General features: G+C 41.2%; 1 protein-coding gene across 6 annotated transcripts in view; it reads right to left on the minus strand.

The window, feature by feature from the left end:
* lrrc9 (leucine rich repeat containing 9) overlaps positions 1–12,430 on the minus strand; it is a 237,547-nt gene that overhangs the window by 84,597 nt on the left and 140,520 nt on the right. For all 6 annotated transcript variants that reach the window (XR_015757872.1, XM_087989715.1, XM_043697264.2 and 3 more), the window contains one exon: positions 4,198–4,338. Coding sequence is in view for 5 of the 6 variants with exons in the window: in XM_087989715.1 (XP_087845841.1) it covers positions 4,198–4,338 (141 nt within the window). In the remaining variant the exon portion in view is untranslated. The remainder of the gene's footprint in view (positions 1–4,197; positions 4,339–12,430) is intronic.

A 12,430-nucleotide genomic window follows, 5' to 3' on the forward strand; every position in this document is an offset into this window, starting at 1 on the left:
CATTTATTACCTATCCCTAATTGCCCAGAGGGCAGTTAAGTAACACCCATATTGCTGTGGGTCTGGAATCACATTAGACCAGACCAAGTGAGAATTCATAGTTTCTCTCAATGAAGGATATTAGTGAACCAAATGGGTTTTTCCTGACAAAGGTTTCATGGTCATCGTTAGACTACTAATTCCAGATACTTACTATGTACATTCAAATTCCACCGTCTGCCATGGAACACTTGAACTCAGGTTCCTAGAACACTACCTGGGTCATGCGATTAATAAATAGTCTAGCAACAATACTACTCGGCCATCACCTCCCCCTTGTTCTTATACCTATTCAGAATATTGAGATATATGCTCTTAGATGTCTGTTAATGCATCTCTATTGATCACTGAGCCTAATATCCCAGTTCTTATGCTCAGCTTTCATGTTGACATAGTTGCCCTTATTTAAGTTTAAAATATGAGTCTAAAATACCCAATATAAAATTCAAACATATAATGACAAAGCAACAACCAAATGCCTGTCATATTTGCTATGGACTAGGTCAGACCACTCAAAACATTCTTGAGCAGGCAGCCCAGACCATAACTTTGCAATTTGTTTTGGTAAGTGTACAGTGAAAATTACCCGGAGTGGGCTAGCTAGGTTGACTACCAGGTTTTAAAAGAGAAAGAAATTTATTCACAAGATTACATAATGAAACACAAAGAACAGAATAAAGAACCCCTTAAGAACTCAGTCTATCCAAACTAGACTTAATTATGCTATTCCAAATTCACACAACAGTCCCTATAAGCAAACACTCTTTAAAAAAAAAGTTAAAAATTGGAACAGATGCTTACAGGTTGAAGTTATAAGGGCAGAAAGAGAAAGAGCCTTCTTCCACACAGCTGAACTCCTAACTAATTCTGGACTGAACCGCTCAGCTAGAGAGCTGACTACTCCCCTTTCAGTATACAGGTCACTTCTAAAACATGGCTACTTTGGCCTGAAGTCTCATCTGTTTACATATAAACAAAAAGGCCCCTCAATATCCATTAATCTCTGTACCAAATCAGTACCAAATCGGAACTGGAAGCTGGTTTATGACCCCTCTGAAAAAACCAAGGACACAGTATCCTTGAGAAAAGGAACAGCTTTTAGAAAGAAGGGACCAGCTTTGTGACACATTACACAATAGTTAGCTTCCTCTATGGTCAATTCCAGAACATGCTGCTCAAAGAAACTATCACAAAACCATTGTATGAACTCCTCATAAAAGCAAATAACTATTTCTAGTTTATATGCAGTATAAAATTACCCATAATTCTCACTATCCCTTTATCAAATGTTGATTATGTGTGTTCTTATATACTTCTTGCTCATGGTGACTGTTCAGGGGCTTGTAGATCACTCCAAGAGATTTCTTTTCTTGAGTATTTTCCTCTAGCCAAACAAATACTGCATGCTGATCTCTTGAACAAAGGTCATTTTCTAACTGTAACACCAATACCATCTTTATTTGAAGTGTTAAAGATCGACCTTCCTCTAGCTTCTTAGTCTCCTTGAACACCATATACATCTCAATATTCAGAAACCAATCCTTGACATCTTGCAGCCATGTCTCCATAATAGCTATCAGAACATATTTAGTCACTTCAATGTGAGGAGTGAGAGATAAAATCGTGAAGAGCATGGATAGGGTAAATAGACAAGGTCTATTCCCTGGGTTGGGGGAGTCCAGACTAAAGTGCATAGGTTTAGGGTGAGGTGGAAAGATTTAAAAGGACCAAAGGGGCAACTTTTTCACGCAAGGGTGGTACATGTCTGGAATGAGCTGCCAGAGGAAGTGGTAGAGGCTGGTACAGTTACAACATTTAAAAGGTATCTGGGTGAGTACATAAATAGGAAGGGATTAGAAGGAGATGGGCCAAGCGCTGGTAAATGGGACTAAATTTATGACACGAGGTTGACATGGACTAGATGGATCGAAGGGTCTGTTTTTGTGTTGTACATTTCTATGAGCGCTATCAAATCAGTTGAAAATGCAATGTGCATTCAGATACAGAGCTTATGGCTTGGCTTTTTTGTTATCCCTGGAGCATCGATTCTTGTCAACAACCAGGAAGGTTGGCAATCGAGAGAGAAATCAGAGAACTGTAGAAGCAGCTCCAAAATAGCAACAATTCAGTCATGCAACCCCTTTGTCAGAATCCCCATCAAACAACACTAACACAAAATTCCTGATACAAAAGCAAGCAATAACTCTATTAACTGACTGCCAATAAAGTGAATTGAAATAAAATGGGGAAACTGGACATGGTATTATACATCTTACTCTATTACCTTGTTGATCTCAGATTTGTGTATAAATATTGTAGATTAAACAGTTTATTAAACTATTGTAAGATAGATTTTCAATTGGACTATTATTCTGCAACAGAACTCTGCACCGTCAGGAACTTATAGTAAATGTGCTACTTTTCAACTTTAATGTGATGAAATCCATTCATTACATACGTAATTGTACCAGGGAAGATGGTTTTGGCTGAAAAGTATCACACTTAATTCCAGACTGGTTAGATGATAACATTCAATACTTCCCTACAACAGGTGTGGGCATATTGCAAGATTTTTAACTGGTCACTCAGGACAGTTTCGGGGCAGGTCACAAAAGAACAGTTCAAAAGAATGCAGACAATGTTGTGATCTCAGCTGATAGCAATATTTGACATGTTTAATCCCAAGAAGCAACCTGGTTTGAATTTTGCAGTTGGGTTCCATGGTGGCTAGTCACTGAAACACACGTCTCCAGATGTTCTTTAACAACAGCACATTTACTACTTCAAACAAAACACCAAATCTATAGAAAAATCTTAACACAAACATCAAAACAAAATTGCACTCCTATTTCAGTTTCTCAAACCTTTAATTAACTGATGTTTTGCAGTTTCTTTCCCTTAAACTGTTGACAACATTTATCTCAAAACAATTTCTTTCGCAATCTGATGGCATAAACCTTGCACAAATCTGGTGGCCCAACCTTTCTGAAAATGAATAAGTTGTAGGTTTCAAAAGAAACTCTTCCAGCATGAAAATTCCACATGAAATCACTTCAGCTAAAGTGACTAGTTCTCCTGACTGACTTGATTCTTCTGCCAGAGCAAACCATTCTACTTTCTGAATTAAACTCCAGGTTATTCTAAGCAAAAACTTTGAACCTTCTATTCAGAAGTCAAACTAAACTAATTTCTTAAATGCATATATAATACATCTTTCCTCACAACAGGACTGAAGGTCAAGGAGTTGTGAAACAGATAACTGGAGAAATAGACAGGGGCAGACTCCATGCTGTGAGTACTGATTTTTAGCTTTCTGGTAGGGAAGGAATCAAGAGCAATGAGATAGCTGTGTTGTTATGACGAACTCAGGAAGAGGTTCTAAGAAGTTGCAGGTAGACACAAATTGGCACTAGGACTCAAAAGCAGCCCTAAGAAGGTGAGAATGTGAAGGCTGATGGTTTGTATTAAGAGAAGTGCAGTTGAGACAATGAGAGTCGAAAAGCCATATGCAGTACTTGCTTGGTGCATCTGAGCTAAATTAAAGCTCAGGCAAAACGTGTGGCAGTTTTTAGTTTGGTGAAGCTGATGTGGGCGAAAAAGTTGACTCATGCTTGTGAATAAGTGATGGAGTGCATTTTTCAGAGTCTGGGAAAGTATGGACCAAGGAGGGAGTGATTGATTAGAACAGGTGCAAGTCATTGTGGCAATACAAGATGGATGGCTTTTGAGGGGCAGTCTCAAGGCAGATCAATAAAAGTGAAGAATTATGATTCCTTGTGAAGTCTAATGTGTTTTGATGACCATCATGTCATCAATGTTTGGGGGAGTAGCTCAGAAAATCTTTGGGATCTTACTTGATTTCATTTGCTATTTGATGTGCACTGTGGTGTATTCAATCACAATATATGATCTATGTTTACCACTTGTTAATTCTGGATGTTAGAAAAAAGTTGCACATGTATTGCAGATAGCACTACTATTCTAACTTTTAAAGTGAAGTTTATCATTGCTGTTTAAAAACATTGAGTTTTGCAGCTGTATTCTGTTAGGAATATCAGTTCTTTCAACTTTAAAACTTTATTTCGTCCCCAGTCAGATCATAAAGTTTGCAGTCTGGTCTGAATCATGACGAGTGACACTATAAACATTTTTACAAACCGTGGAAAACCAGTTGGTGCTTTGGTCGACAGATGGATTTGGTTTCTTTTTGCTTAACTGAGTCAGATTCTGAGCGCAGTTCAATAAACTGAGGCAACGAGGGCGCTCTTCATCAGTCCGTGAATGGGCTAATAAAGAAACCTAGCGGAGAAGAGAAAAGGATTTTAGTTTAATGGTAAAACTTATGTTATATGTGATAACTCCAATCAATGTGTTGCACACATTTAAAATTTTGTGATTCCATCCCTTGGGTGAATACCAATATTATGCAATCTTCATATCCTATTTTACTTTGAGCTGTTCATCAAATATTATATACTTTACATCACAAAAATCATCTATATGGATTTTTTAACAACTCTCATTTAAGCCCTTTCTTCAGTTCATTTGTAGGCAAAGTCCTTGACTGTTCCAAACATGAGGGGTGGCACGGTGGCTCAGTGGTTAGCACTGCTGCCTCACAGCACCATGGACCCAGGTTAGATTCCAGCCTTGGGCAACTGTCTGTGTGGAATTTGCACATTCTCCCAGTATCTGCGTGGGTTTCCTCCGGGTGCTCCAGTTTCCTCCCACAATTCAAAGATGTGCAGGTTAGGTGAATTGGCCATTTTAAATTGCCATTAGTGTTAGGTGCATTAATCGGAGGGAAATGGATCTGGGTGGGTTTCTCTTTGGAGAGTCGGTGTGGACTTGTTGGGCCAAAGGGCCTGTTTCCACACTGTAGGGAATCTAAACATCTAAACATGTCCTGGTTGGCCTAGTATCCTCCATGATTCATAAACTTCAGCACATCCAAAATTCTGCTGTTCATCATTAATTTATACCAAGTCCCATTCATCTATCACTCCTGTGTTCACTGTCCTCGAACTTGCATTTGATTAGAAAATCAAAATACTCGACTCAACACTGCAAGTAAAAACTGAAAATGCTAGAAACACAAAAGATAGAGAAGGAGAAAAAATAAAATTTTAAGACAATAATCTCTTATCAAAACTGATTTTAAAACAAGGTTCTCAACTTCCAGCCCCTCCACTTTAAAATTCCCATCCTCACATTCAAACCCTTTGTTGGTATCACCTTTCTATTATTTCTCCAATGTTTCTACAGCACACCAAGAACTAGGAGTTCCAATTTTCATCTTTTGTTCATCACCTACTCTCTTTACCCCAGTAATGGGAACCATAAGCAGAACTTTTCCACTTCCTAAATGACCTGGGCAATGAGACATTTGGGAAGGTATGGTGAGAATGGAAAGTGAAATTCTAAACAGCAAGAAAAAAAGTTCAACTTTCCACAAAGTTCCAATGACTACATGAACATCTGATTAATAAGTGGCAAGAAGCCTATTTGCATCCATTAATATCTGATTATTTCAGAATCTCACTCATTCATATGTAGGTTGCTATTTTCCCAAGCAGCTGGGAGAAACTTGATGGTTCCAATTCCCAATTTGAAAATCAGAACAATTATTTGGAGAAGGATTTGAAGAAGAATCATTCGATTCAAAACAATAACTTAGTTTCCTCTTCACATTTGCTGCCAGATCTACTAAGTTCTCCAGTAATTTCCATCTTTGTTTCAGATCTCCAGTATCCACAGTCCTTTGTTTTATTTAACCAGTTACCTAGTGGCTGCTGCTCACTTGCATCTTCTGTAGCCATCCAACTTGGCTAGCATTCCCCAACATCTTAGGGTATACTCCATAGGTAGCGACTATCTGGATTCTCAATTGTTGGAGGTTGGCATCAGTAAAGCACCACATCATCATGGCACCATCACCAACTCAATTCTCATAGTTCAGCTCTTCACCTTTGAACTTTGGAACACACTGACACCTTTTATTGCAATGCTGCTGCCATGCTGCTTTGTGTGCTGAGACAGGCATCTATCTTATGTCGTACAGAGTGCATCTCAGGGCTCTTCGCTTGCTTTCTTGCATTCACTTGCTTTGCGTCTACTTGGATGCTCACAGCATTTCTGCCTTGCCTTTTTGTGCATTACCACTTGAATCAGAACTTGAATATGTGTATTGCCTTGCCTTTTGGGATAGAAAAAAGCCAAGCAGCTTGGATTAATTTCATTTCAGAGGATGGCCCATGTCAGTTCAGAGGGTTCACAGCAACCAGTCTGGTAGTTTGTGGTAAGTCATTCAGGGAGATGCACAGAAATCAACCAGAATTCTGGTCAGTTATCAACCAACATGTTGTTCCAAGTTATTTGACAAGATAGACCACATTTAGTCCTGGGGGTCTGTTCACTAAACATTAAGGGGGCCACAGTTGTGCTTAGGAAGTTGGGGAGGTCAATCTTTAAGATTGGAGGTAGCATGCTATGACTGAGAGAAGACAATAATTGTGATTTGTTTTGTATTCATTTTGTGGGATGTGGGCATCACTGGCTGGCCAGCATTTTTTGCCTATCCCTAGTTGCTCTTGAGGGATAGGCAATAAATGTTGGTCAATTGTTGTATGGAACTGTTGCAGTCCAACAATGCTTTAGGAATGGAATTCCAGGATTGTGATCCGGGGGGGGGGTAACACCATTGAATCACAAGGAGCGATGGTTAGATTGCCTTTTATTGGTGATGGTCATAGCCTGGCATTTGTATGGCTTGAATGTTACTTGCCAATTGTCAGCCCAAGCCTGGATATCGTATTTGGACGTGGACTGCTTCATAGAACATAGAACAATACAGCACAGAACAGGCCCTTCGGCCCACGATGTTGTGCCGAACATTTGTCCTAGCTTAAGCACCCATCCATGTACCTATCCAATTGCCGCTTAAAGGTCGCCAATGATTCTGACTCTGCCACTCCCACAGGCAGCGCATTCCATGCCCCCACCACTCTCTGGGTAAAGAACCTACCCTTGACATCCCCCCTATACCTTCCACCCTTCACCTTAAACTTATGTCCCCTTGTAACACTCTGTTGTACCTGCGGAAAAAGTTTCTGACTGTCTACTCAATCTATTCCTCTGATCATCTTATAAACCTCTATCAAGTCACCCCTCATCCTTCGCCGTTCCAATGAGAAAAGGCCTAGCACTCTCAACCTATCCTCGTACGACAGATTCTCCATTCCAGGCAACATCCTGGTAAATCTTCTCTGCACCCTCTCCAAAGCTTCCACATCTTTCCTAAAGTGAGGTGACCAGAACTGCACACAGTACTCCGAATGTGGCCTTACCAAGGTCCTGTACAGCTGCAACATCACCTCATGACTCTTGAATTCAATCCCTCTGCTAATGAACGCTAATACACCATAGGCTTTCTTACAAGCTCTATCCACCTGAGTGGCAACTTTCAATGATCTATGAACATAGTCCCCAAGATCCCTCTGCTCCTCCACCTTACTAAGAACCCTACCGTTAACCCTGTATTCCGCATTCTTATTTGTCCTTCCAAAATGGACAACCTCACACTTGACAGGGTTGAACTCCATCTGCCACTCCTCAGCCCAGCTCTGCATCATATCTAAGTCCCTTTGTAGCCGACAACAGCCCTCCTCACTATCCACAACTCCACCAATCTTCATATCATCTGCAAATTTACTGACCGATCCTTCGACTCCCTCTTCCAAGTCATTAATAAAAATTACAAACAGCAGAGGACCCAGAACTGATCCCTGCGGAACTCCACTTGTAACTGGGCTCCAGGTTGAATATTTACCATCTACCACCACTCTCTGACTTCGACCGGTTAGCCAGCTTCAGTATCTGAGGAGTCGGGAATGGTACTGAACATTATGCAGTCATTGGTGAACATGCTCACATCTGACCTTATGATCGAGAGGACCATTATTAGGCAAAGTAATTGTATAGGTGGATACGATCATTAGAAGCTGAAACCACATGTCTCCTATCTCACATATTTGTTAACAGAACCCATGTTGAAGACCAAAGGATTGCAACTGCTGAAGATTGAATTGATGTATACAACTAAAACTTCATCCTTCACCTTCAAATTCAAAAAAAAGAGAAAAATAGGAGAGTGAAAGGAAAGCAACCAACCAGAGTAAAGCATGGATAGACGTGAAAGTCTTAAGGTCTCCTCCTCAAAACAGAAGGGAAGTCCTTGTGGAGGATGTCCTTGTTCTAGATCCAAGTAATCGTAGGTCTTGCTAGGTACTTACTCATGATCTTTGGTGAAGTTCTGCAATGCAACTTGTACACGTGGCTACTACTGAATGTCAATGGTGGAGTGGATGTTTAGTGGATATGGCGCCAGTCAAGTAGGCTGCTTTGTCCTAGATGGTGTCAAGCTTCTTGAGTGTTGTTGGAGCTGCACCCATCCAGGCAAGCGAGGAGCATTCCATCACACTGTGTCTTGCAAATGTTGGACAGGCTTTGGGGAGACAGGAGGGGAATTCTTGCCCCACTATTCCTAGCTTCTGATCTGCTCTTCTAGCCACTGAATTTATGTAGTGAGTCGAGTTGAGTTTCTTATCAATGGTAACCCCAAGGATGTTGTTACTGGGGGATTAAGTGATGGCAACTCATTAGGAGATGCCTGGCACTTGTGAATGTTACTTACATTTGTCAGCTCAAGCCTGGATAGTGACTAGTTTTTGTCACATTTAAACATGGACTGTTTCAGTATCTGATGTTTTGCTGAACATTGTGCAATCAGCAGCGAACATCCCCACTTCTGACCTAATGATGGAGGGCACGTCTTTGATGAAGCATTCCTATGTGCTAGGTAAGACTCCAAGACAGTGCAGATTTTGTCCCTGATATCCACTGATTCCAGTTTTGCTAGGACTCTTTGATGCCACACTCAGTCAAATGTTTCACTCTCTTCTCACCTCTGGAATTCAGCTGTTTTGTCCATGCTGGAACCAAAGTTGTAATGAGGTCAGGAGCTGATGGCCCTGGAAGAACACCAAACTTGGCATTACTGAGCAGGTTATTGCTCAGCAGGTGCTGTTTGATGACACATACCATCACTTTACCGACTATTGAGAAATGACTTTTGGCTGGGTTGGATTTGTCCTGCTTTTTATGTGCAGGATATAGCTGGGTAAATTTTCACATTGTTGGATAGTTGGCAGTGTTGTACCTCTTCTGAAAGAGCTTGGTTATGGGAATGGCAATCCTGGAGTACAAATCTTCACTTCTAATACCAGAATGTTGTAAGGGCGTGGAGCCTTTGCTGTATCCAGTGCCTCCATACATGTCTTGATATCACATGGAGTGAACTGAATTGGCTGAATGCTGATATGTGTTATGCTGGGGATTACCAGAGGAGGCCAAGATGGATCATCCCCACTTTGTGGCTGAAAGTTGCTGTGAATGCTTCAGCCTTGTCTTTTGTTCTTGTTGGACTCTTACATTGAGGATATTTGTGGAGCCTTCTCCTCCAATAAGTTATTTCTCCACCACCATTCATGACTGCTTAGAGCAAAGCTTAGATCTGATCCATTGATTAGGGGATTGCTTAGTTCTGTCTATCACTTACTGTATAGGCTGTTTGGCTTGCAAGTATCTTGTTTATCACCTCATTTTTAGGTATGCCTGATGCTGCTCATGCCCTCCAGCACTCTCCACACAGGTCTGACCCTCTGGTTTCCTGGTAATGGAAAATGCTGGGCCATGAGGTTGCAGATTGTGCTGGAGTACAGTTCAGTTGCCATTCATGGCCCACAGCACCTCATGGATGCCCAGACTTGAGTTGGTACATCTGTTCAAAGTCTGTCCCATTTAGCATGGTGGTAGTACCAAAGAACACGATTGAGAGTATTCTCAATGTGAAGGCAGGACTTCATCCCTGCAATAACTGTGCAATGGCCATTCTTGACAGGTGGACAGATGAATTTGCAGCTGGCAGATTGGTAAGGGTGATGTCAGGTATGTTTTCCCTTTTTGTTGGATGCCTCACCACCAGCCGCAGACACAATCTAGCTGCTATATCCTTTAAGACCTGAGCAACTCAGTCAGTAGTGTAACTGCTGATATACTCTTGGTTGTGGATATTGAAACTCCCCCACCCAGAGTACCTCTTGCTCTCGTCACCCACAGTATTTCTTCTCGGTGTTGTTCAACATGGAGTGGTACGGATTTAACAATTGGGAGACCACCCAATTGTAAACAGCAGCGGGGGGGGGGGGGTGGTGTTCCGTGCCCATGTTTAACCTGAAGCCATGATGTCCACAGTCAATGTTGAGCATTCAGAGGCCAAGTCTGCCCCGACTGTGTTCCATTGTGTTGGTACCTCAGCTGAGTATGTCCCTGGGACAGAACGTATCCAGAGATAGTGATGGTGGTGTATGGGACATTGTCTCTTGGGTATGGTTCTATGAGTATGGCTATGTCAGATTGTTGCCCGACTAGTCTATGAGACAGCTCTCCCACTTTTGGCACTAGCCCCAGATGTTAGTATGGCGGACATTGCAGGGTCGACAGGGCTGTATCTGCTATTGTCTTTTCCTATGCCTTGGTCAATGCCATGTGGTCTGTCCAGTTTCATTTCTTTGTTGAGACTTTATAGCAATTGATACAACTGAATGACATGTTAGGCCATTTCAAAGGACAGTGAGAATCAACCACATTGCTGTGGGTGTGGAATCACATATAGGCCAGAGAAGGTGAGGGTAGCAGATTTCCTTCCCTGAAAGACATTAGTGAACTAGATGGACTTTTCAGACAATTGACAATGGTTTTTGGTCATCAGCAGATTCTTAATTTCATATATCTTTTGCGGAATTCAAATTCCACCATCTGCCATGGTAGATTGAAACCTGGGTCCCCAGAATATTAGTCGAGTTGGTCAACGGAGAACTGTTTTGGCTTTTGAAACCAGATTTTCTGCATAGGTGGCCCAATGTCCTTTGGAGCCACGTAATTATGAAGAAATGCTAGACACTTCAGAATAGGTTCAACAAATGGCATCTAAGATGGATGTTTGGTTCACTTTGCTGACTGTAGCAGTTGTGTTGTATGCACTTAAATCATGTAATTGATGTCGATCTGCCACTATGGTTTCATGCTAGCATCACATTCCAGCAGATGTCAGTTGCATGGGTATGGCTTTTTTTCTTCTTGCCCACAAGATCTTTCTTAAGGCTTTGTTTGAAGTAAAGGCAATTACAAATTTGGTTAGCCTCTCCACAAGTTCTTCTTCGGAGAATTACATTCATGCCGTTTGCTGTGGCATCTTATGACAAAGTCATTAACGGACTCCTGGGATTTTTGGTGTACAATATTGTTTAGAGCCTGTTAATCTGAAAGTTAATTCATGCCTTGCACAGGATTTCTTTTGTAAGTAGTTTTAATTGGATGAGTAGTTAATATTCTTCAACTTTAAATGTGTTGACATTGGAAAGGTAAGCTTCCTCTTTTAATCTCAATTGCAAAAGTGGTTTTGTGGCTTGTTGTTTTTGCTTTTCTTTTATAAATTAAAGTTACATGGAAGCCTTCATGCCATCTGGTGCTCCCCCATTCAATTATGACAAAATTTTATGCTAATATGGGTGCTATGGAAAGATATAACAATATTTCAGACAGGTCTATAAGATTGCATGGTGCTAAAAATGGCTGTCTTCATTCTTGTAATTACAGCACAAATGATAGTTGATCACAAATAATGATGAAAAATGAATATTACTTACAAATGTGATGTTCTATTTACAATGAAATTTCACCATGATACCAAGTGCCCTCTTAGAGGTTTTCTTTTTCCTTCCCACTGAGTCTAGAAACAGTCCTGAGGTCTACATCTGGGATAGATGGAGCCTGGCCTATAATGGATCCTGTTGGTGTTGGAATTTTAAATGAATGATACAATTGTGGCTAGATGGCCCAGATATGCTGAAAGTCCTGCCCAGATGTAGGCTCACTGTCCTTGGTTTGAACTTCTGCAGGGTCAAGGGATGCAATCATAATGGAGGTAGAGGGACTGGGCACTTTAGCAGTCTCCTAAGAGCACATTTTTGAGGAGCCTATATATAGCTCCTCCTATTAGCACTCTTCTATTTCCTTGTGAGGAAGGGGTGTCTGCAGTGAGACCAAGATCCCTGTCACCCTGCCATTGGTGTTAATCACTTATGTGAGGGAGTGTCGAAGGTGCATCCTCTGTGTGAACTTCTTCCTCAGAGTGAAAAAGTTTATGATGTCAAGATGAGCTGGTCTCTTTATGGCAGAGACTGCATGGATGCCACTTAAGCCTGTGCAAGATAAGAATAGGAATGATTTGTGGAAGAGGTGCACGGGGCAGAAATTTGGACATATTAACAAT

The sequence above is a fragment of the Chiloscyllium plagiosum genome, unplaced genomic scaffold, assembly GCF_037043375.1.
Source record: "Chiloscyllium plagiosum isolate Xiang-an unplaced genomic scaffold, Cpla_swu_hap1 HiC_scaffold_8, whole genome shotgun sequence".
Taxonomy (NCBI): domain Eukaryota; kingdom Metazoa; phylum Chordata; class Chondrichthyes; order Orectolobiformes; family Hemiscylliidae; genus Chiloscyllium; species Chiloscyllium plagiosum.